The sequence below is a fragment of the Ornithorhynchus anatinus genome, chromosome 10, assembly GCF_004115215.2.
Source record: "Ornithorhynchus anatinus isolate Pmale09 chromosome 10, mOrnAna1.pri.v4, whole genome shotgun sequence".
NCBI lineage: Eukaryota > Metazoa > Chordata > Mammalia > Monotremata > Ornithorhynchidae > Ornithorhynchus > Ornithorhynchus anatinus.
In genome coordinates this window covers 13,087,319-13,113,550 of record NC_041737.1, presented here as the reverse complement: position 1 = coordinate 13,113,550, position 26,232 = coordinate 13,087,319, and the positions used below count along the sequence as shown (strand labels likewise).

The window sequence follows — 26,232 nt, the reverse complement described above, 5'->3', positions numbered from 1 at the left end:
GATTTGGCTATAGGAGCCCCCCCTTCCCCCATTCACCTTTCAGTTCTGGTCGGGGGATCAGAAAACCCAGTGAACTGTCAGGTATTCCTCTTGCCTGGAGAGAGGGGACTCACCAAGAGCAGCAGGGTACATTAATCAGAAAGTGGGGAAACAGGTCCGGTGGCTCAAGAGGCTTTGCAGTCGGACAGACCAGAAGATTAGGGTTCCAATCTCCTCCCTGCTTCTAGCTCCCCCTATGACCTTTGGTCAATCACTTAGCCGCTCTGCGTCTTAGATTTCTCGTCTGCAAGACGAGATGCTATTGCCGAGTTCCTCTCCCCAGTGTTATGCGGAAGAAATGAAAAAGGATTGGAGGACATTTGATGACTCAATGCTGTGGAAATAATGAGAGGGTGGGCACATGGCTCTTGAGGTACCTGTCAGCTCAGAAAGGCATGATCCAAAAGAATTCAGCTGGATATCAGTGGCTGAAGTTTATGATCTGGGTCGCTAACACGTAGCCCCCAAAGGGACTTCACTGCCGCATCCAGAAGCAGCGTGGTTCAGTGGAAAGGGCACGGGCTTGGGAGTCAGAGGTCATGGGTTCGAATCCTAGCTCTGCCACTTGTCAGCTGGATGACTGTAGGCAAGTCACTTAACTTCTCTGTGCCTCAGTTACCTCATCTGTAAAAATGGGGATTAAGACTGTGAGCCTCACGTGGGACAATCTGATAACCCCGTATCTCCCCCAGCGCTTAGAACAGTGCTCTGCACATAGTAAGCGCTTAACAAGTACCAACATTATTATTATTATTTTTTATTATCCAGTCTGCCCACCTGTCCCCTCTTTTCTCCCCCGTCCCCTTTTTGAATGAGGAGGGGATGTGCAGCAGTGTTAGCCGGGCTCAATCAATGGATCCATCGGTGGCATTTACTGAGCGCTTAATTGGGTGCAGATACTCTCTCCCTTTCTCCCCCCTTCCCTTCCACCTCCTTCCCAGCCTGTGAATATATGCCTGCCCACTCGAGTAGGGTCACAGCAAAATAGGGAGCCAGGGGAGAGAGAGGATGCATAGTGAACTGAGGACCCACAAATCTAGGAGTGGAGGGCTGTCCTTTTTTTTTGGCCCTACCCCTACACCGGGCAGCCAGCCCACATGCCACTTAGGCTGCCTGTCAAACTTTGGCTTTCCAGTTAGTTTTGCCTGGGGAGAAGGAAAACATCTCCCTGTTAATAAGCATTTGTGTGGTAGACACAATAAGGCCTGCCTTTATCGGAGAAACAGCCACCCCGTGTATTGGATCATTTTTGGTTTGTTTTCATCTGGCATGGAAACGAGTTCCTCCCATTTCCAGAGCAAGCCTACACCCCTCGGAGGCCGGCCTCCGTCCGTCCTGCTTCCCCACCACAACAGCGTCTGCACACGGCAGCCCCGGGAGTCCAACTAGCCCAGCGTGTGGGACGGACCGCGCCTGGGAAAGATCCTCCCTCGCGCGGGCTGGATAACCGGCATGCGATTGGCTTGGATGCCCAGGACCCTGAGATTGGAAACATTTACAGATAGTCCGAGGTTTTTTTCTGGCTAAGAATGCAGGCCAGAGTAAATGCTAGAACTCTTAAAAAAGAGCTGGTGATCGAGTCTCCGTTGCAATACAAAGATGCAGCCCAAGGGGAAGCTGAAGCCGAGAGCCCGGTAGAAGTGCTGGTAAGGGAGCCTATTTGTCCAGTTTGTACCTTGCTTTTTCCCTAAAGTATCTCCATCCTCTTCAAGTTTCTGTATTTGACTTTTAAATTGAATTTCAGAACTGCGTCTGTACTGAACTTGCTTGTGACTAATGCAGGTGTGGGGGTTGCTAAATCAGTTCCTTTAGTTCCTCTTTGATGTTTTTTTTTTCATTTCAACCCAGAAATATTTACACTTTAGTGATCTTGGTTTCCAGGATTCTCCTTTGTAAAAGAACAATAATACATTGTTCTGAGGGTTTCACCCCACCTAGTTGGAGTGTAGCTAAATTTAAACTGCCTAGTGCTGCACTCACACGTGAGGTTGAAATATAGAAAGCAGTTGCCTGTGTTCTTCAGAAGGATAGAAAGCTTTCAATAAGAAGCATTTTCTCCATTGGGAGGTTTCCAGAGCAGAAGAGTTGCAATTTGAAGGTGGTTCTTTCTTCCTGCTTGTCACCTGAACAAAACTGCGAGCTCAAAGAGACTAAACTTTTCCCCACATCCAGTGAAGATTTCTGTTGATTGGATGAGTTCAGGCATTTTCAGCAAGAAAAACTTAAAACACGTTTGTGGGGTTTCTGAAGGAGGAATGTGGAAAAATGGCCATGGTGGTGTTATCAATGAGTAGGCTGTGCCCCTTCTGTTGGAATGTCTTTGGGACAATAAAGGCATCGTGTTTTCTAAGCAAAAATCCAACAACACGCCTCAGTGAAAACAATTAAGCTTTTCACATTTTAACTGAAAGAACTGTTGCACAAGTAGTTTTCCATTTCCCTGAGTGATCAGAAATTGGTCGCTTTACAGCTGTTGGATTGGTAAGGCACACTGATGCACTTTTTGCATTACAAACACTTGGTACAGTGCTTTGCACACAGTAAGCTCTCCATAAATATGATCGAATGAATGGACAGTTAAGGTATATATGTGGCTAATTACCTGAACCTAAGTCTTCTTTTACCAGGCAACTGTAATTGAGTCACAAGCAAATCTCTCCTCTCTGATGACGTTAGATTGTACAATATTCTATTTTCTTAGAAATGTCTATGTTTTATGGCAGAAGCCATACGATACCCTGATCCATTTTCTATGCAGGTTTTTGGGTTTTTTTTTCTTATCCTCATAAATCAGAGTCCAGCTTTGCTGTGCTGAGAATTCTGGAGCGAATGACTGGCTATTTTATGCTCTTCTGCTCATACAATAGCTCATCTCTCAATGGAACTGACGTGAATGGCTACTTTTTAGCCGGGGCAAACCTCTGTTGTCGGAACTTGTGATTTCTAGGAGGAAATTCTGAGGTTTCTGTTCCCTTGTGAATAATTTCAAAGCAAATATTTTGACAGTGGTGGCCCCAGATGTCGAGAAACATTTGCCCATCCAAGGTGTAATTCACCTTAACTGATGTGGATGTAAAACTGAAATTCCCAGTGGATTATATTTCTGCTGGGTTTTTGTAGGCACTAAATTAATTTCCCTGCTTTCCCACCACACTTTTCTATGCTGGCAGATGTCAAAGATAGGCAAGGTTTATGGGGATGTGTCTATTAACTCTATTTTACTGTACTTTTCCTAGCATTTTGTACGGTGCTTTGCATCCATTAAGCATTCAATAAATACTATTGAATGACAATATTTAATTTTAAAGTTTTGCTCTTTTGTTTTTCGAACCAGTTTTTAGCCTTGCTTAGCGTTTTTAATGAGAAAACCTTCATTGGAAATTTCCTTTTGAACTTCTCTTCACAGTACCACCTCATGTGTATTTCAGGCGAAAGGATTAGAAAGGTGGAGTGCCAAGAGGGGTGTATGTTGGAAAATGATGTGTGTGATTCTGGACCGAGCTGGCTCAGCAGGACACTGGGAAATTCTTGATGGGAGCATGGGTTGGGGTGTACTGTGTGGGTCGTGTCTGGCTTCCGGGAGCCGCTTGCTCGTCCGGAGTTTGGTGTTGGCGAGGAGAGGCTCGGAGATCTTCTCCCCCTCTCCCCCAGTTGCTTCCTGCTCTCACACTGGGATTTCCTGGGGAGAATTTTGGAGCCAGTCCGGAGCCTGTATAGACCAGTTGCAGCTAGGTGATCCATCTAAGAGGCGGAAGTGGAGGGTGAGATATTTCCATCTCAATTCTGGGCTCTACTCCAAATGTATTGAAAAGCTCCTCTGTGGGTGATGGGTGATCCACCACAAGGTACACACCAAGGTCACGCTTCCGCCTTGGGGGCAGAAGACTTGGGATTCCATCATTGGGGGGTCAACTTCCGGATTGGTCTGTTAATGCTCAATAGCACATTCCTGTGGGCTACTGACTGCCATTGTTTTATTTAACATCTTGAAAAGAGCTTGGACTTACTGCCGGAGTCCTGCAGTCTGTAGGTACTGTTGGGATTATGGAACATCAGTAGCCAGAATATAAGTACTTGTTAACCGTGCCTTTTCCTCTCAGGGGGTCAAGAGTGAACTAATCAGACTATAATAATAATAATAATGTTGGTATTTGTTAAGTGCTTACTATGTGCAGAGCACTGTTCTAAGCGCTGGGGGAGATACAGGGTCATCAGGTTGTCCCACGTGAGACTCACAGTTAATCCCCATTTTACAGATGAAGTAAGTGAGGCACAGAGAAGTTAAGTGACTTGCCCACAGTCACACAGCTGACAAGTGGCAGAGCCGGTAGTCGAACCCATGACTTCTGACTCCGAAGCCCAAGCTTTTTCCACTGAGCCACGCTGCTTCCCCTAAAAGTCCTTCAAGCTGTTGTGCTTAACAGTAGCTTAAACCCAATGGCTATCATGTTTTTGCTGAGTAACTTATGAAACAGGACAGTGGTCTGTCTCTTAAAGGGCAATTAATTGTTTATGATGTTGCTTTCAGCATTGAGTCTCAAAAAAAATGAGGTTAACTAAATCAATTAGAGAACATTAAGTTAAATATTTGCTGACATACCCAAGTATTTGAGCAGAGGTGCCCTAGACCTGAGCGGTTGCTCCTCCTCTCTCTGCCATTATCTGCCACCTCCTACTTTTTGCCTCTTGAGGCTACCTTTTTCCATCTCCCCAGGCTCTCAGATTCCCTCCCTTCCAGGTTGGCTGGCACCCACCAAAAATATCCCATGTGTCCTATAGATCCAACATGTTTGTTCGTTGCAGTAGCTCCTCCTCTGGCACTTTGTCAAGAGGCCGGGAGGCAGGGAGGAGTTGGGATCGGCAGCGGGTGGCCGAGGAGTAGCCGCGAAGGGTGCACTGCCCTGGCTGTGGCCACTATCGCTCCCGCGGTCTTTGGAGACGTGATGACAAGGAGCATGGAGAGACAGAGTAAGGCTGGGAGCCCTCTCCGAGCCACCTAAGCCACCGGCCCTGATTCTGTTCCTGTTCTGGTGGCTTTTGCTGCTTCTCTTCTCCATTGCCGGGGTGGATCGCTGGGGGAAATCTTTCCTGGAGGGAAAGCATCAAATATCCCCCCACCCGGGGAATAGACCTCAGCATCAGTCACAGGCAGGCAGGGTTGGAAGTGCAGAGCCGGGAGAGGCAGAGAGACAGCAGTAGCGGAGACCTGGGTGGGAGGATGAGGGGGCTTCACCTCTCTGCAGCTAAACCCTCTTTTCCCCCTTTTCCCTCTGCTCCTCCCCCTCTCCCTTCCCATCTCCTCAGCTCTGTACTCATCCGCTCAACTGTATATATTTTCATTACCCTATTTATTTTGTTAATGAAATGTACATCGCCTTGATTCTATTTAGTTGCCATTGTTTTTATGAGATGTTCTTCCCCTCAACTCTATTGCCATTGTTCTTGTCTGTCCGTCTCCCCCAATTAGACTGTAAGCCTGTCAAACGGCAGGGACTGTCTCTATCTGTTGCCGACTTGTTCATTCCAAGCGCTTAGTACAGTGCTCTGCACATAGTAAGTGCTCAATAAATACTATTGAATGAATGAGAGAGATGGATGGATGGTAGGATGTGTGTTTGAAGGTTTGTTTGACTCTCTTTTTCTTCCTAGACTGTAAGCTCCCTGAGGGCAGGAACCTAGTCTTCTTACTCTTGAATTCTCAATCGATCAGTCATATTTATTGAATGGTTACCATGTGCAGAGCACTGAACTAAACACTTGGGAGAGCACAGTATAGCAGAGTTGATAGTCACATCCCGTGCCCACAGCAAATTTAGTGTAGTAAGCAGTCAGTAAATACGATTGATTAATTTGTTTTGTCTAGCTTTATTTTCCTTCCTCCTCTCTTTCTGCCCCTCCACCCCCATTTTCTTGGTCTCTTTCTCTTACTCCCTTAAACCGAGATCCGCAGCCCCTTCCCCTTTAAAGCCCTTTCTTATAGAAGCCCTACCCACCGTACCACTTCGAGCGCCAGAAAATCTGGTCACTGTACAGCTGAATCAACCCCTCAGTAGTCCGGGTATGTGTGACTCTGAAAGGTTGTCTTTCTCTTTTCTCCTGGGTTTTCAGGAAGTTTTAAATTTTTGCCCTTTATGGCAATATTTTTGGTCCAATTTTGAAAATAACATGTGCATGAAAAATGAGTGATGATGCCAATGAAAAAAATAAGCACTCAGCAGTTACTTTAATCTAAAATTCCATTTTGAAAGGAGTAAACAAAAATCAGCAAGACGGTGGGCACAGATGCGGGATGAAAAAGACAAAACATAAATCTCATTAAGGAAACGGAATTGTCAGTAATAATCTAGGTAAAGGCTGTAACTTCTGAGAATAGCTACCTGAAGCCTGTAATATGAAAGGAGTGGAAAATTTATTAAACAGTTTTTAATGAAAATCTTAGTGTTTTAAAAATCAAATTCCTTATAATGCTCCAGAAGGCAGTGTTTCCTAAAGGCACAGCATTTTCTAAGAATAGCACCGAAAGGCTCCCTAAGATTTTAATGTAGTCCCATTTTTAAAGAGGAGGAGCTATAAGTAAAGGAAGATGAAGTAACCAGCTGGATTCACAAAGAGATTCAGGTTTTCAATTTCGGCTTCAGGTTTCCCTTCCTGAGTTACTTCACTGGGCCTAGATGACTCTTGGCATATAATTTGGCTTCTGCATTCATTGTAAGAGCTTGAAAATTAGTTTAGGTTCTCAAATTTAACTCTTGGTTGATGGATGCAGTAGCAAAAGGGAGAGGTGAAATGGAGAGTCTGGAAATAGTACAAACTGAAGTAAGTTGGCAGCAGGGTTTGAAGTTAGCTGGCTGGAAGCACTAGGCATAAGTAGCAAGAAAGGACTCTCAGGAGACTGAACAGATGGAACTTCACAGGTTTGAAGATGTTGTTGTCTCTGCTTTGCTGGAACATAAAGAGCTGGAAACTATAATTTGGCATCACCATTTTAGTGCTGGAAATATCCTGCTCCCCGATGTTTTCCTCCTCTTTCTCTTGGAATTTGGAGTAGTTTGGCTGGAATATTGAAGGGTACTTCATCTTGGGAAGGAAACCATGAGTCCTCCATAGAAGCTAGGGGAAAGGAATGGATTATAGTGCGGGGAAAAAAATTGATGCCCCCTTTAAAAATATTTATTTTAAGGCGTAGAAATCCTTAGAGAACATCTCCTTCTTTTTCATTCATTCATTCATTCGTATTTATTGAGTGCTTACTGTGTGCGGAGCACTGTACTAAGCGCTTGAAAAGTACAGTTCAGCAACAAAGAGAGGCAATCCCGGCCCACAACGGGCTCACAGTCTAGAAGGGACTCCTCCTCAGCCTCTGACTGTTGCTCACAGAATGATTTGCTGACCTACTCTTTTTTTAAAAAATTTTATTTATGGTACTAAGAAGTTTTATGAAGTGCCAGCCACTGATCTAGTGCTGGGATACAAGCTACTATGTGTCTGGACCCTGCTTCTGTTGAGTTTGGCTTAGAAACCACACATTAGCTGCCCCTACTGTGGAATTGGAGTTATCATCATCCATGGTAATTATTAAGCACTGTCCTAAGCACTTGGGAGAGTATAATACTAAGAGTTGGTAGACGTTCCCTGCCCACAATGAGCTTCTCATCTAGGGTTCTTCTTAGACCGAAATGCTCTGGCCTGGGTTGAGTCATGCAAGCTTGAAAGTATGGGATCATATTGATGTATATATTGGATACTGATTTCTAATAATAATTGTGGTGTTTGGTAAGTGCTTACTTTGTGCCAGACCTGTACAAAGCACTGGGATGGATACAAGATAATCAGGTTGGATACAATCCCTGCCCCTCATGAAGCTCACAGTCTAAGAGGGAGATCAGGTATCCCACCCCCTCAGCACTGTACTCGTCCGCTCGACTGTATATATCTTTATCACCCTATTTATTTTGTTTATTTTGTTTAGTGAGATGTACATCACCCTGATTCTGTTTAGTTGCCATTGTTTTTATGAGATGTTCTTCCCCTTGACTCTATTGCCATTGTTCTCGTCTGCCTGTCTCCCCTAATTAGACTGTAAGCCCATCAAACGGCAGGGACTGTCTCTATCTGTTGCCGACTTGTTCATTTCAAACGCTTAGTACAGTGCTCTGCACATAGTAAGCGCTCAATAAATACTATTGAATGAGTATCAAGTCCCCATTTTCAAATGAGGAAATTGGGGCCCAGTGAAGCGACTTGCCCAAGGTCACCCTGCAGCCAAGTGGCGGAGCTGGAATTAGAGCCCACATGCTGTGACTACCAGGCACATGCTCTTTCCACTAGGCCACATTGCTTCTCTCTTTCCTTAGGGGTCGTGGGGCCATTCTCAATGCTGAGGAGAGGGAGCAGCAATGGAGATGCGCATACATGCAGTGCTTCATGCATATTTGGTTATCCCTGTGCATTATGGGCAGCATGGCATGGGGGATAGAGCATGGGCCTGGGAGTCAGAAGGTCATGGATTCTAATCCCAGCTCCGCCACTTGTCTGCTGTGTGAACTTGGGCAAATCACTTCACTTCTATGTGCCTCAGTTACCTCATCTGTAAAATGGCGATTGAGACTGCGAGTCCCACGTGGGACAGGGACTGTGTCCAACCTCATTACCTTGTATCTATCCCAGCACTTAGAACAGTGCCTGGCACATAGGAAGCGCTTAACAAATACCATAATTACTATTATTACCTAGTACACAGAGACCTGAGCTTACACCCTGGCTAGCGTAGCACTTGTAAGGGCTTGTGGCCTGCGTAGCAGGTGGCCCAAGGAGGCAATGCCCAAGGGAGGCCACAGAGGTCTCTAAATCATCTATTCATTCATTCATTCATTCATTCATATTTATTGAGCACTTACTGTGGATAGCGACTATGCTATGTATTGTATAGGTACTTAATTACTATTTATATGCTTTGTAATGGACGTTGGAATCTGCTGGGTTTTTGTTTTTTTCTCATTGACATTTAAGGAGTGTAGAAAGAAGTGGTGGATTTTTTTCAATGCAATTTCTGGATGAACTTCTTCGTTCCAGATTGTCCTTAACTTTTCTATACATATCCGACCTCACTGTACCTAACTTAACATTCTTACATGCTCGTTTTACCAACATTGAAGAGCTAGATCTACTACCTACAGAGCTAAACTACAGAGGCAAAAACTTGCTTTCCGTCAGTTGAAAGGACATTGCAAGAATCCTCCTGTTCTGCCCTTTTCGCTTACAGAGGAGCTTCTCCCTCAATCTCGGTTTGGATTTAGAGCCCCGAGAAGCACAATTTCACTGTTGGCCAAAATCAGAAAAATAGCTGAACCAATATACCGCTTCATATCGCTTTCCTTACCATCAGGAGCACCTTTGATTCTCAGTGAAATTTGGAATCCATTTCTGCTTGGTCTGTAATTTTGTCTAATGAGCCTTAAACAGAGCTCTCTGATTTATAGGTTCCTAGGACCTCTTACATAATAATGACATTCAAATACATGTTAACGATAATTGAGCTTTCTCACTTAGAGAATTAATCCTAACCTACACCCCCACACCCAACATGGGAGGGAAATTTAGTAGATTTATCACTTCATTACCCAAGATCAGGTTTCTTTTTGTATTACTACATCTGACCAGTAAACTCCCACTCAGAATATAATTAAATAACCTAACAGGTGTCAATCCGTTAATTTTGAGTTAAAACTCAAGAGGTTGTAAACTTAAATATTATGTTTTGACAGTCTGATACTGGTGAGTGTATTCATTTAGGACACAGATCCCCAAAGAATTGAGGGTTTTTCATAGGGCTATGGGAAAATGGGACTGCTTCTTATTATCCAGATGTACTAAGGAAGTTCCAAAAAATACTACTTTTGTGCAAATTCCAGCTTCTACAAATACCGATTTGTGGCGAGATATCGGAATACATGGAATATATTTCTCGTAACTCTTTGGGAAGCTGACACTATTGAATAAATCAATCAACAGTATTTACTGAGCGCTTACTGTGTGCAGAGAGAGCACTCCACATACAGTACAGTGGAGTTGGTAGATGTGATCCCAGCTCAGAGGAGCTCACAGTCTTCAGGGGGAGACAAACATTGAAATAAATTACAGGTAGGGGAAAAAGTAAAGTATGATAATTCTGCAAGTGCTGTGGGGGTGGGGAGAGAATCAGAGGGATGGAGAAATTCAACACCACTTCAGCCATGCAAGCATAGCATTCAGGCAACTGTAGAAGAGGAGTCTGGGAATTGAGAGAGCCAAATGTCATTTTGCAATTTATCAGGCAGCTTTCATCCCCGCTTTGCTGATTGGAGCCAGGCCACGGTACCCTTGGAAGTAGCTTGCCCTCATGGAAAGAGCCCGGGCCTGGGAGTCAGAGAACTTGGATTCTAACCACTGGCCTGCTATGTGACCTTGGACAAGTCACTTCACTTCTCTGTTCCTTAGTCTCCTCATCTGTAAAATAGGGATTTAATTACCCGTTCTTCTTCCTGCTTAGACTGTGAGCCACGTGTGAGACGGGCTCTACTCTACCTGATTATCTTGTATCTATCCCAGTCCTGAATACAGTGCTTGCATATAATAAGGGCTTAACAAAAACAATTATTATCAATTTATATTGGTTTTTGACTTGAATGGGGCAGATCCACTAATATGAGCATCTCCTGCAGGCAGGCTCTTTGCTTGATAGAGTGGGGATGGTCAAGCACCAACAAGTTGACTAAATTATATGATTGGAATGTTGGACTCGAAGTTATCAAAAAGGGAATTTTCTTTCCAGTGATCTAAGGGAGTCACCTAAGAAGAACAAAGAAACATTTTAAGACTAATTGTAGGTAAAATTTAAAAATGTGCAGTCTGGAAAAATCCTTGTTAGCACTCTTAATTGGTTACAGGAAAATAGATTGTGAAAGAGCTAAAAGAGATATAGTTTCCCTTAGGGAAAATATGAAGTGCATTAATTCATTCCCATGATCCCCCAAATCGAAAATAGCATATAGATTTTTAAATAGTGACTTAAACTGCAAATATAATTGCCACCATTAATTTATGGGATTAAGTAATTATGAAAATATGTACCAATAATTCAAGATTATTGATTTTTTAAGAAATGCACATTTATATGCATAATTATGGGAAGAAGCAGTGTGGCCTAGTGGTAAAAGCATGGGCCTGGGAGTCAGAGGACCAGCGTTCTAATACTGGCTCTGCTACTTGCCTGCTATATGACCTTTTGTGAATCACTTAACTTGTCTGTACCTCAGTTTGGGGGTTCGATATCTGTTCTCCCTCCAACTTAGACTGTGAACCCATGTGGAACAGGGACATAATAATGTTGGTATTTGTTAAGCGCTTACTATGTGCCGAGCACTGTTCTAAGCACTGGGGTAGACATAGGGGAATCAGGTTGTCCCACGTGGGGCTCACAGTCTTAATCCCCATTTTACAGATGAGGGAACTGAGGCACAGAGAAGTTAAGTGACTTGCCCACAGTCACACAGCCGACAAGTGGCAGAGCTGGGATTCGAACTCATGAGCCCTGACTCCAAAGCCCATGCTCTTTCCACTGAGCCACGATGTGTTCAACAAGGTTGTCTTGTGTCTACCCCAGCACCTAATATACCACTATCATTATTATTATTATTATTCGTGTATATAAAATCATTGTCAGTGTCAAAAGATGATTTGATATTCATCTGAGTCCGTAAACATCAGAACATTATCATCGGTGCTATTTATTGAGTATCTTCCAAGTTCAAATCAATGTACTAAGCAATTGGGAGAGTAAAACAGAAGCAGACACATGATTACTACCCTCTAGAAGATTACAATCTATCAAGGGAGACAAACAAAGGAGTTATTTACAAATAGGGAGCAATGGAAGAATAACAAGGATGTATCAGTAGATAGTATAAACATATCAGGAGGAAATAGTTGAATAAATATTTGAATATGCAAATAAATATACAAATGAAAATCCACATAGGTATGTGAATGCCAAGGATGGGATGCAATGTATGGATAGAGTTGGGGTGAGGCGATCGCAGTGTGCCCAGAAGAGGTGGGATTTTACTCACTGTATCTTGATCTTGTCTGTCTCACCACCAACCTCTCGCCCACTTCCTGCCTCTGGCCTGGAATGGCCTCCTTCTCCATATCCGACAGACAGACAACCACTCTCTGCACCTTCGTGACCTTATTAAAAGCACATCTCCTCCAAAAGGCCTTCCCCGACTGAGCCCTCAATTTCCTCTTCTCACACTCCCTTCGGCATCACCCTTAAGCTTGGATTTGCAACCTGTATTCACCTCAGCCTCACAGCACTTGTGTACATATCCGTAATTTATTTATATTAATGTCTCTCTCCTCTAGACTGTAAGCTAGCTGTGGGCAAGAAACATGTCTGCCAACTCTATGTGGTGCTCTCTCAAGTGCTTAGTATAGTGCTCTGCACACGGTAAGGGCTCAATAAATACGACTGATTAGGAAGGCTTTGGATATGAGGGAGAGCTGTGATCTGGCTGGAGTTCTCCTCATCCATAGCATCATCTTCCAAACCAAGGACATCTACTACTACTAGCTGAGGGGATAACTTCAACTCATAACACAACAGCTGGGTATGTTGGTGCCTGGCAGGTGCACAGCTGGTTAATGTATGCCCATCACAAGCTATTCTCAACGCATGCATAACAATGAAGGCCCGCTATAATGAAATGCAAAAGTTCTGAAAGGGCCACTGGTGTTAAAATTCTGTAGCCCTCCAGTGGAACAGTGCTCAGAGAAGAGCATTAGAACGAGAAATTCTTGTAAAGCATCTTCGGGTATATTGGTCCTTGATCACACCACACTGATCCTGGACCAGTATTTCCCCAAAATGCTTTATTTACAAAGCATTATTGAGCCTGTTAAGTCTGGTATTAATTGAGGGAATTGGAGAGGAAAGAGCGGCAGCCACTGCAAATGAAGAATATTTGAGCGCTCTTCTCAAGGGACGTTTGCCCAAACTCCTCCAAACTTTGCCAGCTCCGACTACCCCATGGAAATAAAGTCAATCAATGGTTTGATCAGGCATTTACTGTGTACAGAGTACTGTATTATAAACACAGGGAAGGACAACAGAGTTGGTAGACACGATCCCTGCCCACAAGCGTTTACAGTCTCTGGCTATTTGTGCCCAGTAAATTTCTCTGCTGCTGGCCACCATATTAGTTAGTTGGAAAATAATGTAACCAAACAAGACCCACATGGTCAGTCCATATGAAGAGCCAGACTGACTCCTGGGGAGATTCTGGGCAGGGATTTGGTCATCCAAGCCTAGGGTGATTTGGCCCAGTTTTTACTGGGACTGACGACAGTTTTATATCTCTTGAAAAATACAATTCAGGAGAACAAGACAGACCTTCACTGGGGAGATTCAGGTGATAGTTTGCTCTGACAGATAAGGTCTGCAGGGAGAACACGCATATTCAGTCAGTCACATTTATCGAGGGCTTACTGTGTGCAAAGCATTGTACCAAGCACTTGGGAGAGTAAAGTACACAACAGACACATTCCTGCCCACAATGAGCTCACAGTCTAGAGGGGGAGACAGGCAATATACATAAATCAATCAATAAATAAATTGCAGATACATACGTATGTGCTGTGGGGTTGGGAGGAAGGATTAATGAAGGGAGCAAGTCTGGGTGATGCAGAAGGGAATGGGAGAAGAGGAGAGCTTAGTCAGGGAAGGCCTCTTGGAGGAGTTGTGCCTTCAATAAGGCTTTAAAGTCGGGGAGGGCATTATCTGTCTGATATGGGGGGGGCATTCCATGCCAGAGGTAGGATGTTGTTATACGGCACCAAAACCCATACAGAGCAATCCTGGCTGGACAGAACATGCATTAGTTCTTAACACATGCTTTCTGGAAACAAATCAGGGTCTGTGACTTGCACACAGACAGGTAGAGGTTCTCTCAGAGAAGGAAGAGAATCCACAAGAGTTTCCAGTCTACAGCTATCTGTGCTCATTAGATATCTCTACTGTTGATTTTGTTAGTGAACCATTAATAATTTCTGTGCCACTAAGTGCTTATTATGTGACGAGACAGTGTGTTAACTGTTTGAATAGGTCAAATGTAATCACTTCAGTCTCAATCCCTGCCCAAGATGGGGCTCACAGTCTAAAAGGCAGGGAGAATAGGTATCATATCCCCATTTTACACTTGGGGAAACTGGCACAGAAGAGTGAAGGACTTGGCCAGGGTAACACGGTAAGTAGTCTAGTGGCAGAGCTGGGACTAGAACTTGGATCTCATAACTCCCAATCAATCAGTCAGTGGTACTTATTGAGCACTTACTGTGTGCAGAGCACACCCATATGCACTTTATCCTAGATCATGCCACCTCTCCATATTGAGGAAAAAAAGTAAAACTGTAAGATGAAAAGAATTGTGAATTCCTGCTGACAGCCACCGTTGCATATTAGAATAGTGAAAAGATGCCCGTTTTTTATTGTATGAAGCAATACCCAAAGGAAGAATATTTTTCGTTAAGGACCTTGACTTCTCATCCTGCCCCCAGGAAGGTTTAGTTGTGTAGTGATATGCCATTTGGTGCAGTGAATTCCGAACATTGTTTTTTCTCTCCATTAACCTTATGTGCATACAGAGATAGTGTAGTTCCAATTCCTTTCAGCCATTGCTGTTAGATGAGCAATGGAAAGAGAGTAATCAGGTTGATGCTTCTCCAAAATGCTGGAATTTTAGTGTGGTGGGAATTTCCTTTTGGCTCTAAGTGTGCATACATTTAAAGCAGGTGTGTTGCCACTTCACCGTATAGAGGTCTGCACATTTTGTTTTCAGGGCAAGCATATGCCTGAGCATTGAGTGTGCTCCAGTTATTTTTGGGGAATACGAGTTTCGAACTGTGGCTGTTCCACTGAGTTCTTTTTCAGAGTAATAGCATAAAAGAAATTAACTTCTTTGCAAGCCCCTAATGCCTTTTTTTTCCAAGCCTTCTCATTTCTTTCTTGGCATTCTTGCCTGAGACTTTCTAAAAATAACTGAATTTATATACACATTTGTGCAGAGACTTTTAGGTCATGGTACTCAAGAGGAAAAAAAAAAGTGGGGAGAAGGAAGTGGAAATGAAATAGCCGAGGCTAAACCAGAAACAGAATGAATTTTACAATTTTGTTGATGGCATCTGATGTTAACCTTTCACATTTACTCAAAGCGATGGGCAGAATTTGAACTCCATGCTCTATGTTTTCAGGTGGTCATGAGCGTAGCATTGTATTTGTTCACTAGCTCTCTCTCTCTGCATGTGCACATGCTTTACTTTCTCTCTTTCTTCTCCCTACCCAACCCCCTCCAAGCCCCATTTCTCTCTCTCACTCTCCTTCTCCCACCCTTCATTCAACACCATCAAGAGGACACTTCGGGTCCAGTGTTTATGAGGAGAATTGTTCCAGTCGACTTTCTTCTTCACGTGACTCTCTGGGCACAAGGCATGCAGTAATACTTCCACAGCCCTATCTTGTCTCCCTGTCTTCATTAGCATTCTCCACAGAATCCCAACACTGCCCAGCTGACTCTGTGGCAAACAGTTGTCTTTTTGTGGTTTGGAAAAGCTTAACACTAACACTTAAATAGCAGAAAGAATACTTACTATCTATTGATATCTTAGATTTTCCAATGGATGTGATAGCCCTTTTCACCGGCATCTCTTTAGTTCTGTTCACTGTTTCGGCAGAGATTGTTGCTTTGAGAAGGGATCAAAATCCAAGATCCATCGAACCAAGCTAAATGGTGGATTGGGATTTTGGAAGATTAAAAATCCTTTGGACCTCAGGTTGTGGTCTGAGCCTACCTCTGGAGGCTGGGGCTTGGTATGGTGGCTGCAGGGAGGGACAGAGGTGGCTCAGTGGAAAGAGCACGGGCTTTGGAGTCAGAGGTCATGGGTTCGAATCCCAGCTCAGCCACTTGTCAGCTGTGTGACTTTGGGCAAGTCACTTAACTTCTCGGTGCCTCAGTTACCTCATCTGTAAAATGGGGATTAAGACTGTGAGCCCCACGTGGGACAACCTGATTCCCCTGTGTCTACCCCAGCGCTTAGAACAGTGCTCGGCACATAGTAAGCGCTTAACAAATACCAACATTTTTAATAATAAGGAATGGTATTTAAGGACTTACTCTGTGTCAAGCACTGTTAAGTAGTGGGGTAGATTCAAGCTAATCAGGTTGGACACAGTCCACCTCCCACATGGGGCTCACAGTCTCAATCAGCATTTTACAGATGAGATAATTGAGGCACAGAGAAGTTAAGTGATTTACCCAAGGTCACACAGCAGACACGTGGCAGAGCCTGGATTAGAGCCCAGGTCTTTCTGACTCCCAGGCCCGGGCTCTTTGTACTAGGCCAGCAAAGGCAGCAGCCTGGACTTTGGCTCCATGTTCCTTCCCAGTAGCTCCGGCTTCAGTGTGTTCCCCTCCCTGCCTACTGTGGGCTGGTGCTGGACACCAGCCTCCCGCTCCCTTTCCTCCACTAAGGTGGACCTGGAGGGCACTCAGGATTACCAGACACACCCTTTTGTTGATCCAGAATCAACCAGTGGGATTTATTGAGAAGGAGCATGGTCTTGTGGATAAAGCACACCACTGGGAAACAGAAAGACCTGGGTTCTAATCTCAGCTCCGCCACTTGTCTGCTGTGTGACCTTTGACAAGTCACTTCACTTCTCCGGGCTTCAGTTTCCTCATCTGTGAAATGGGGGTTAAGAGTGTGATCCCCATGTGGGACAGGGACTGTGTCCACCCTGATTAACTTGTTTCTACCCCAGCCCTTAGTATAGTGCCTGGCACATTGTAAATGCTTAACAAATACCATTAATAAAAATGGAGTGTTTACTGTGTGCAAAGCTGTGTACTAAGTGCTTGGGAAAATAGTACAACGAGATGGTTGACAAGATTTCTGTAAGTTCCCACAAGGAGCTTACAGTCTTCAGGGGATAGATTATTCATTCATTCATTGAACCATATTTATTAAGCTCTTACTGTGGCAAAGCAATTTACTAAGTGCTTATCAATAGGGGAAACCAAATATAAAAGTATTTAGATAGGTACTGTGTGGCTGGGGTGATTATCAAAGTGTTTATGGGCTACACAGCACATAGTAGAAGCCATAAATGTACACTATGTTTCTTAAACTACATTACTTAGGTTCCACAGGGGTCGTGATAAAGAGGCACATGGAAAGTTTGCGGAAACTCATAGAGTGGCTGAACATGTGGCTGACCCACTTCTGACGCTCTAAAGCCATTGGGTTCTTTTCTACATGGGGGACACTGCCTTTGAGCCACAGCACTGAATGGGAGCAGCCAACAGTGCTTAAAATAAAAATACCCCAAGGAAAGACAGTCAGGGTCCTGTTCAGCCTGGATCTTCTGGACTGACTGTTCTAAAATGGATCAATGGCCATCTTAGCTTCTACCCTGAGGAAGGAGATGGAGTGACAGAGATTCTATACTTTTTAAGCAGAGGTTGATTTTGCCTAATTGCAAATTTTAGATGTAATGTCTACAGGGACAATTTCTCTGCCATATGATCATGGTCAAGTCACTTAACTTCTCTGTGCCTCAGTTACCTCATCTGTAAAATGGGGATTAAGACTGTGAGCCCCATGTGGATCTTGACTGTGTCCAACCTCATTAACTTGTGTTAGGCTAGTGTTTAGTACAGTGCCTGGCACATATAAAGTGCTTAACACATACCAGACAAAAATGCCCATATTCAACTCCGTCCATTCTGTGTCAAGTAAATATCCGTCTGGTTCTTTATTTTAGGGTTTGGCCTTCGAATGACTTTGTTTTCTTCATTTGAGGTACAATTTCCTGTAGGTTTTGTCTTTTGTTTGAACTTCCTTGGGTACTTCCCTGTCACTGCTGCATGCCTTAAGATCGAAAGCTCCTACGGAGCAGGGATGATCCAGTGAGCCAATCTAAGCCCAGAAACCCCAGGCGGCAGTCACCGAAACGTGCTCCATAGCTTCCTGCCTTTTTGCATTTTTTTTTTCATTTAAGTGAAACAAATGGTTTTTGAAAGCGGAGTCTATCTAGAGTCTGTTCCAGTGTATATCCCATTAGTAAACATTCCAAAGGCACCTGTTTAGAAATATATATTCAGCTATAGCAAATCCATATTTATCTGGAAAAAGTGAATTCACCAAACATTACTTTGGGCAGTCATTGTCCAGTTGGAAATTATATAACCCGGTTTTAATCAAATGAGGGAGGAAGAAGCCAAGCATAAGCCTTCAAAAATGAAATTAAACAGATGAATTAGGCAGCTCTTTCCCCGGCGAACTCAGAAATGTGAATGAGTAAGGGAGGGTTTATCTTTTAAAAAGTGCTCCCCATGAGAGAGCAGGGAGTTAGAGCCAAGAGTTCCTGGCTTCAGTCTTCATTCTCTCTTGGACTTATTTTCATCGTCATCTTAAGCTTGTGTATTACACTTAATTCTCTCCCAAGAGTCTTGTAAAATTCCCTATGTATTTGTAAAGTGTTATATAAATATCGAACATTATTTGGCATCATCTTTGATTTTTATAACTCACATTGTCAAGCCCAACTTTGACTAGCTTTGCTGATGAGGAGTGTATGGTTGGGTTTTTTTTGTTTTGTTTGGTTTTTTTTGCTAAGGCCCATGTTCTTTGGACATTCTGAAGTTTGAAAATTTTTTCTAATATAATTTAATACTTGTGGAATTTAAGTGCCTAGTTTGAATCAAGCACTGTACTAAGTGTTAGGTTAGATACAAGAGAATCACATCAACCCCTGCCCCACATGGGGCTTACAGTTCTAGTTGGAAGAAGAGCAGGAATTTAATCCTCATTTTACAGATGAGGTAACTGAGGCACAGAGAAGTAAAGTGACTTGCCCAAGGCAACACAGTAGACAAGTGGCAGAGCCAGGATTAGAACCCATGTCCTTTTGACTCCCAGGCCCTTGCTGTATGCACTAGGCAACACTCCTTCTCTCTTCCTTTCAGTTTCTTTCAAAAAACAAAAACAGCCCCCAGCCCTAATTTCAGCCACTGTCAGTGATAGTGATGTCGATGATAATGGTATTTGTTAAGCGTTTACTATATGCCAAGCACTGTTCTAAGCGCTGAGATAGATACAAGGTTATCAGTTTGTCCCATGTGGGGCTCACAGTCTTAATCCCCATTTTACAGATGAGGTAACTGAGGCACAGAGAAGTTAAGTGACTTGCCCAAAGTCACACAGCTGACAAGTGGTGGAAACGGGATTAGAACTCATGACCTCTGACTCCCGCCCAGGCTGTTGCCACCAAACCACGCTGCTTCAATGGCAATTCCCCGGCCCTTCCCGACGGCATCAATTCGTGACATACTGAGTGCACAGTGGTCTCTGCTGCCGGAGAATCCTAAAGAAACATTCTGATATCTCTGTCAGCCATCTTGCAGCATGTGTTCCTGCTCGCAGGAGTATATCCCGTTGAGGAAGTACGGCTCTGGGGAAGCCATCAGCCCTGCTCTACAAGCAGACCAGATGCAGGTCCTGGGGGCATCCTTGTCTCTTCTAGCCTCCTTTTCAAAACTCTCAATGAGTTTTGAGAGCTTTGAGTCCTGTAGTCATAGGCAGTCCGACGTTGGTCTCTGTTGCTAGTGCCACTCTGGATATGATGCTCGTCCTGGGTGAGAAAGGGGCTAGAGAAGGGTCTAATCTGTATTCTGGGGGGTTCAGGTTGGAGGAGATCATCTCTCAATGATGCTCAGCCCCTGGGTGGAATCCTACCTTTGATTTTGTCACTCAAAGATACCAGTGGGGCTGTTTATAAGGAATAATAATTGGAATTATAATTGCAGTATTTGTTAAGCTCATACTATGTGCCAAGCACTGTACTAAGCCCTGGAGTAGATATGAGATAATCAGATCCCATGTAAGGCTCACAGTCTAAGTATCAGAGAGAATAGGTTTTCTGTTTTGTTTTTTGTTTTTCAATGGTATTTGTTAAGCACTTACTATTTGCCAGGCGCTGTACTAAGCGCTGGGGTGGATAGAAGCTAATGTGGACAGATACAGTCCAGGTCCCACATGGGGCTCGCAGTCTTAATCTCCATTTTATAGATGAGGTAACTGAGGCACAGAGAAGTTGCCTCACACAGCAGACAAATGCTGGGATTAGAATTTACATCTGTCTGACTCTCAGGGCAACACTCCATCTCCTAGGCCACACTGATAAGGGAACTGAGGCACAGAGAAGTGAAATGTCTTGCTCAAGGTCGCACAGCAGACTACTAGTGGAACCAGGATTAGAACTCAGGTCCTCTGACCCCCAGGCCCACGTTCTTTCCCCTAGGCTAGGAATACTAAGCTAGGAATACTTTCTAGGGGAGGTTTTGAGAAACGTGGCGGATCATTTCACATTTCATAGGTTGGGGGTGAGCAGACAGTATCATAAAGCAATCTTTTTTGTCAGAAAAATCTGTAGTTCCCTCTAATAAGGAAAGAGTAATAGTAAGTGTAGTACTTATTGAACGCTTACTATGTGAAGAGCACTGTACCAAGAGCTGGGAGAGACTACACAGGTGGGAATCAGACAGGGACTTGTATTTGTTCGTGGGGCCGGGGGGAGAAGATGGTTGGATGAAGAGCCATACTGAGGTCTAGTGAATAAAGTCTTGCATAAATCTGAGTGTGTGCCCATTCATTTTAGCAGTAAAAGAGAAGAGGAAGCACTTGGGATGAAGCTAAATGAACCCATTCTGTGACATAGTAGGAACAGTGTTCTCTGTTCTGATTCTCCTATGGAGTCCTAGCTGTTGAAATTCTAGTGTCCACTGTTTGTAGAAACAGTTTTAGTGTTTGTTTATTTTGTTTTTATCATGAACATCTTCCTTGTTCTTAAGAAAACTGTGCATCATGGCATTTAACCAATCACCCTCTCCGGTCCCTGACCAGCCAGAAAAAGCTTTCTCCTAATTGATTATTTTCAGAATATTACATTTTAGATTTAGTCTATATTTAGGGTTTTGGAGAAGCAATGGAATATCTATTTGTGAGCTAGGCAGATTGAGGCACTCTCATCATGTACTTCTATGACCTTCCCAAGTTTTCTTCATGAAATATGAATATTCGGACCTAGTTTAGATCCCTGAACACCCAAAGTCCTTGAATTTTCCCTATAAATATTTAAGGTTATCATCTAATGTACGGATAGCACCAAAGAAGGTTAACTGTCCTGGGTGGACCTATAATCATGCTTATATATTAATATACAGCATTTTGTGTGTGTGTGTGTGTCTGTGTATGTATGTTCACAACTCATAAACACTGATACCTCCCTTGAAATATAATTTTTAAAGTTATATTAATTGCTCAGCTGATATCTTTTACATTAAGCAGATGTCTACTAACTGTTGTTCTATTTATTCTTTTTTCATGGTCACAATGTAAATATTCAGTGTTTCACGTCTTAGTTTTAGACACAGGTCAGCCAAAGATCATGTGTGTTCCTTACATTCTTGAGTGCCCTGGTATGATTGTGAAACTTACATGATACCAGTGTAGTTTCCTTGAGATAGGGATACTTTTACTTTTGTGATCATTTAAGAGAAAGGTTGAGGAGAAAATTATCACTTTAATCATGTTCAAGAATGAACATCTCTGAATTGTTCAGAAACAGTTTCAAGAACTAAACTATGGAACCATACTGCTCAAAAAATCTACTAACCTAAAATGTCTACGTTTCTTATTCTAGTGTGCTATATTAATAGGTTTTCTAATTCTTCATGAGCTCATTCTTTGAAAGCTATTACTTGTCCCGAGGAAGCCCATACAGCAACTAATATCTTTTCAAGCTAAGAAGCCTGAAATTCAGAGAAAAAAGGTTAATTTAGTTACTGCTCTGCTCTCCTTTTCTCTTTGACCCACCTCTTCTCTTTGTGTCTAACTCTTGGACACTATGTTTTGGAGGACAATCAAGCAAGATGGTGAAAAAACTGGAAGAGGACTCCTAGGGTCTGTCATTTTTGCTTTTGATACGGTCATATGAGAATCAAAGAGTGCACGTTTGGGTTCATATAGGTTTGGGTTCTTTGGTGATAGATATAATATAGCCATAGGTGGGAAATATAAAACTCTCTAATGTAAGTGTAGTGATACAATGTCATTATGTGGCTGGAGGAAGGAGGAGGCAAAAAGAAAAGAGCAATCCAGGCCTTCACACCTTCCTGGTCAGTCCTACACATTGGATGGAGGGAGTCTCCATCTCGGAATCTATCTTGGGTACTGAATCTCCAGCCCACGATGCCGGAAAGAAGAGACAGACTTGGTTAGCTCCCATCCTCCCATTCAGCCTGTTACAATTGGCTTTAAAAGCGGTCTGGGTCTCTGCCAAACCTGGAAATAGAACCATGAGAGTTTTGACCAGTCAGCTGGTGTCTACATGTTTAGGTGCAAAGAACAGTGCTTGGCACATAGTAAAGGCTTAACAAAAGCATTATTATTATGATTATTATTTTCCAGGCACGGAGAGGCTTCCCCCTAGTGCCATTGGCTGACACATGAAGGAAGGATAGAACGGAGATGGTATTTAAATGATGAGCATTTGGAAATGGCAGTGTAAGGGTAGACACTGTAGACATGCACTGGTTTTTGCAGTGCATTTCCGGCATGCCTAGAGAAATGGCCACTACAGGGTAAGAAAGGAAGCTTCTGGAGGAGACCTTATTCATACATGATGGATCCAGACCTTTGATCGCCCTTTTTCTTACAGTGCTTATGACCTTCTGTGATCCAGAAATCAAAGGAGCATGTGTTCCTGGAATGCCAAGGAACCTTACTACTTTTCAGATTCGTGCCCTCTTTGAAAATAGTAATTATGGTATTTGTTAAGCACTTACTATGTGCCAGGCAATGTGTTAAGCACTGGAAAACCTTGGTTTGCTATAGCGCTTTTATTACTAAAGTACTCTCACCTTAGTTCAACTCTACCCTCATAACATTCAACTCTACCCTCACAACAACCCTGTGAGGTAGGGAGACAGAGCAGGTATTATTATCCCCATTTTACAGATGGTGAAACTGAGGTACAGAGAAATTAAGTGACTCACCCACGGTCACACGGCAGGCTATCAGCACAGCTCAGACTCAAACTCGGGTCTTCCGGCTTCTAGATCGGGGCGCTGCCGCTTAGCCGCAATGCGTCCCCTGTGCATCACATAACTTTCTAGATTATCCTACAGAAAACGTAGTGATTTGCAATGTGTTTTATATATTATTTCTCTTTATGTCTCCTAGGCGAAACCAAAGCTAATCGAGCCGCTTGACTATGAAAATGTTATTGTCCAGAAGAAGACGCAAATCTTGAATGATGCTCTAAGGGAGATGTTACTTTTTCCCTATGACGATTTCCAGGTAATGGCTTTTATTTTGCTAAGTTTTTGAAATTGAATAATTGTCTTGAGAAACAATAGGTCTGAAGGTAAAGGTGGAGAATCACAGATCATATTTTAGTGTGCTTTAGTCCTTCAGCAGTGTATTTGGGCAAGTCATTTAATTTTAGAAAAGGGTCTCCTTTTAACCATGACAAAATCAAACATCAGAAGTGGTTCAGGGAGCAGGGGTGTGGTTCTTTGTGAACACCCTTTTGTGTATTGTTTGTTCTGAATGGATCCTGTTGAAAACATGAGGACTTCGGCTCCTAATGAAAGATGAGTATAATCATCTACTCACACGTGAAACCAACTGCGATCATTCACATTAACGATTGGAAGATGGTTTTCATAATCCTGGATTTCTTGGCTGCTTAAGTGGAAAACCCTGACACACAAGGCTGTTGTTCTCCAGCCACACCCACTATTGAGGGCAGTTGTTTCTTAGTTTTTGGTGATGCTAATACAAGTCGCAGTGCATGTTTTCTGAACTGATGAGGTCTTATGAATAACCTTATGTTCACCTACCCTTAAATCTTTGTTAAGCAGGGGGATAAAACAGCTAGGTTTGGAGAGCCTTCTGAGTCATGAATGAGGATTTTAGAAGCCCCGTTTTCTGGTGTCAAAGCCTGGAGCCTATGAGTGTGAATTTCCGGTGCGCCTGCCTTCTGGCTTCTCCCTCTCCTTCAAGACTGAGTCAGACCCCAGAGACTGTAGTGTGCTTGAGCTGGTTGGAATTTCTGAACTCTGGGTTTTCTTCAAGTTTTCCCTCTCTGTGATTTGCATTTTGGAGGTTTGGCTCAAAGCATATGCGTGAAGACTAATCCGTGGGCTCAGAGCGCCTCCAGGCTCCCTGGATAATGGGGGAATGCCTCAAATCTGAGGCTTCAGGGCGTTGGTTGGACATCGACCATACCCGTGCCTAGGGAAAGAGAGTCTCGCTACTAAAACCGTCCTCTACAAGCAAGGAGGGCTGAATGAGCTGGGTGGTCTTTCTATCAGCTGTTTAATACTCTGTTCAAAGCATATTACGAAATTGACAATAAAAATCGACAGAGTGGTCAAAATCTACATTCCCTAGCCTATGTATTCATCTAGTGACGGTGCATATGAAGTGTTCCCTGGGCATCTGCCTCACCTCCGATCTCCCTCCGATCTCTCTACCACCTCTTGGCTCTTCCCTGAATTGTCCTCCCTCTTCATATCTGACAGATGACCACGCTCCCCACCTTCAAAGACTTATTAAAATTATATATCCTCCAAGGGGTCTGCCCCCAACAAAGCCCCCATTTCCCTTTCACCCTCTTCCTTCTCTTAGCCCTTGCACTTGGATTCGCACCTTTTATTTACTCCTCTCTCAACATTCATGTACATATCCATAATTTCTTTATATTAATATCTGTCTCCCCCTCTAGACTAAACCCATTGTGGGCAGGGAACCAAGTACCAAGTGCTGAGTACAGTGCTCTGCACCCAGTAAGTGCTCAATAAGTACAATTGCTTAATTGATTGAATGTTTGAGTGTGCAGAATTCAACCTATGGGCTGGTTGTCTGCCTATTTTTCCAGCTCTTCTGCCTTATTTAGCCATCCACCATGCTCTCCTGTTCTTTTCTTGGAGTTTTCCCAACCCATGTTAGCCCTGCCTCCTAGATGAAAGTATGGGGATCGATAAAGATATTTTAAAGACAATTTTCTAAAGCGGTAGTGAAAATGTTCCACTTAACAAAATAACCTTCATTCCTTCCTTCTATTTTAAGGCCTATGTTTGTAGTTGCCAACCTCAGTGTCCCTCCTGTGACACGGGCACGGAGAGGACGAAGCCATTTGCTCAGTGGAAAGAGCCCGGGTTTCGGAGTCAGAGGTCATGAGTTCGACTCCCGGCTCTGCCACTTGTCAGCTATGTGACTGTGGGCATGTCACTTAACTTCTCTGTGCCTCAGTTCCCTCATCTGTAAAATGGGGATTAAAAGTGTGTGAACCCCACGTGGGACAACCTGATGACCCTGTATCTCCCCCAGCGCTTAGAACAGTACTCGGCACCTAGTAAGTGCTTAACAAATACCAACATTAACATTAACATTTGCCAAACCCCCAGTCTTTGGGCAAGACTGGGAGCCATAGCTAACCGCTCCATCCCTTTGAACCAGAAAGAGAAGCAGCATGGTCTAGTGGAAAGAGCACAGGCCTACAAGGCAAAGGACCTGGTTCTAATCCTGGTTCTGCCAATTGCCTGCTGGCTGACCTTGGACAAGTCACGTACACAAAAAAGAGGGCCGGGGGTATTGCTGAGGGAGAACCAAATTAGGATGTGGCCCCAGCGGGCTCCCTTCCGCCACACCCCCAAGTCCGTCGAGCAGGCTCGGGCTGTCGGCTGGAGACGAGACCGTACTCGTGGTCCCGGAATAGCTGTGTTGCAAGTTTAAACCAGTGGGACGGAACCGTCTCCATGCCACTTTGTTGCCCTGGGTTGCCGGCCCCCGCTGCCACTGTCTTAGCCACACGGTTCAGGTGGCCAGTTTTGGGCTGGTGCCAGAACTGCGGCTGCTTCTGCTCCTACAGCGGCTCCAGAAGAGTAGCCCTTCCTGCCCCTCAGAGGGCCGCCTAGGTGTCGGAGTAGACTGGGGACAACCGGGGCAAGTGGATGGCTTGACCTCTCTGGACTCCCGGAGCCCCAGGAGTGTGTGGCGCACTGTGGAGCTCAGACATGGGGAGGAAGGAGATGG

At 43.8% G+C, this 26,232-nt stretch overlaps 1 protein-coding gene across 23 annotated transcripts in view; it reads left to right on the top strand.

Moving 5' to 3' along the window:
- The window catches only part of DOCK9 (dedicator of cytokinesis 9), a 221,118-nt gene that overhangs the window by 78,194 nt on the left and 116,692 nt on the right, over positions 1–26,232 (top strand). For 17 of the 23 annotated variants that reach the window (XM_007671952.3, XM_016228430.3, XM_007671924.3 and 14 more), the window contains exon 2: positions 23,374–23,490. In XM_007671952.3, coding sequence (XP_007670142.2) covers positions 23,374–23,490 — 117 coding nt within the window. Of the gene's footprint in view, positions 1–1,419; positions 1,686–23,373; positions 23,491–26,232 lie in introns of those variants that run through there. The other 6 variants (XM_029072765.2, XM_029072764.2, XM_007671934.4 and 3 more) reach the window with 2 other exon arrangements.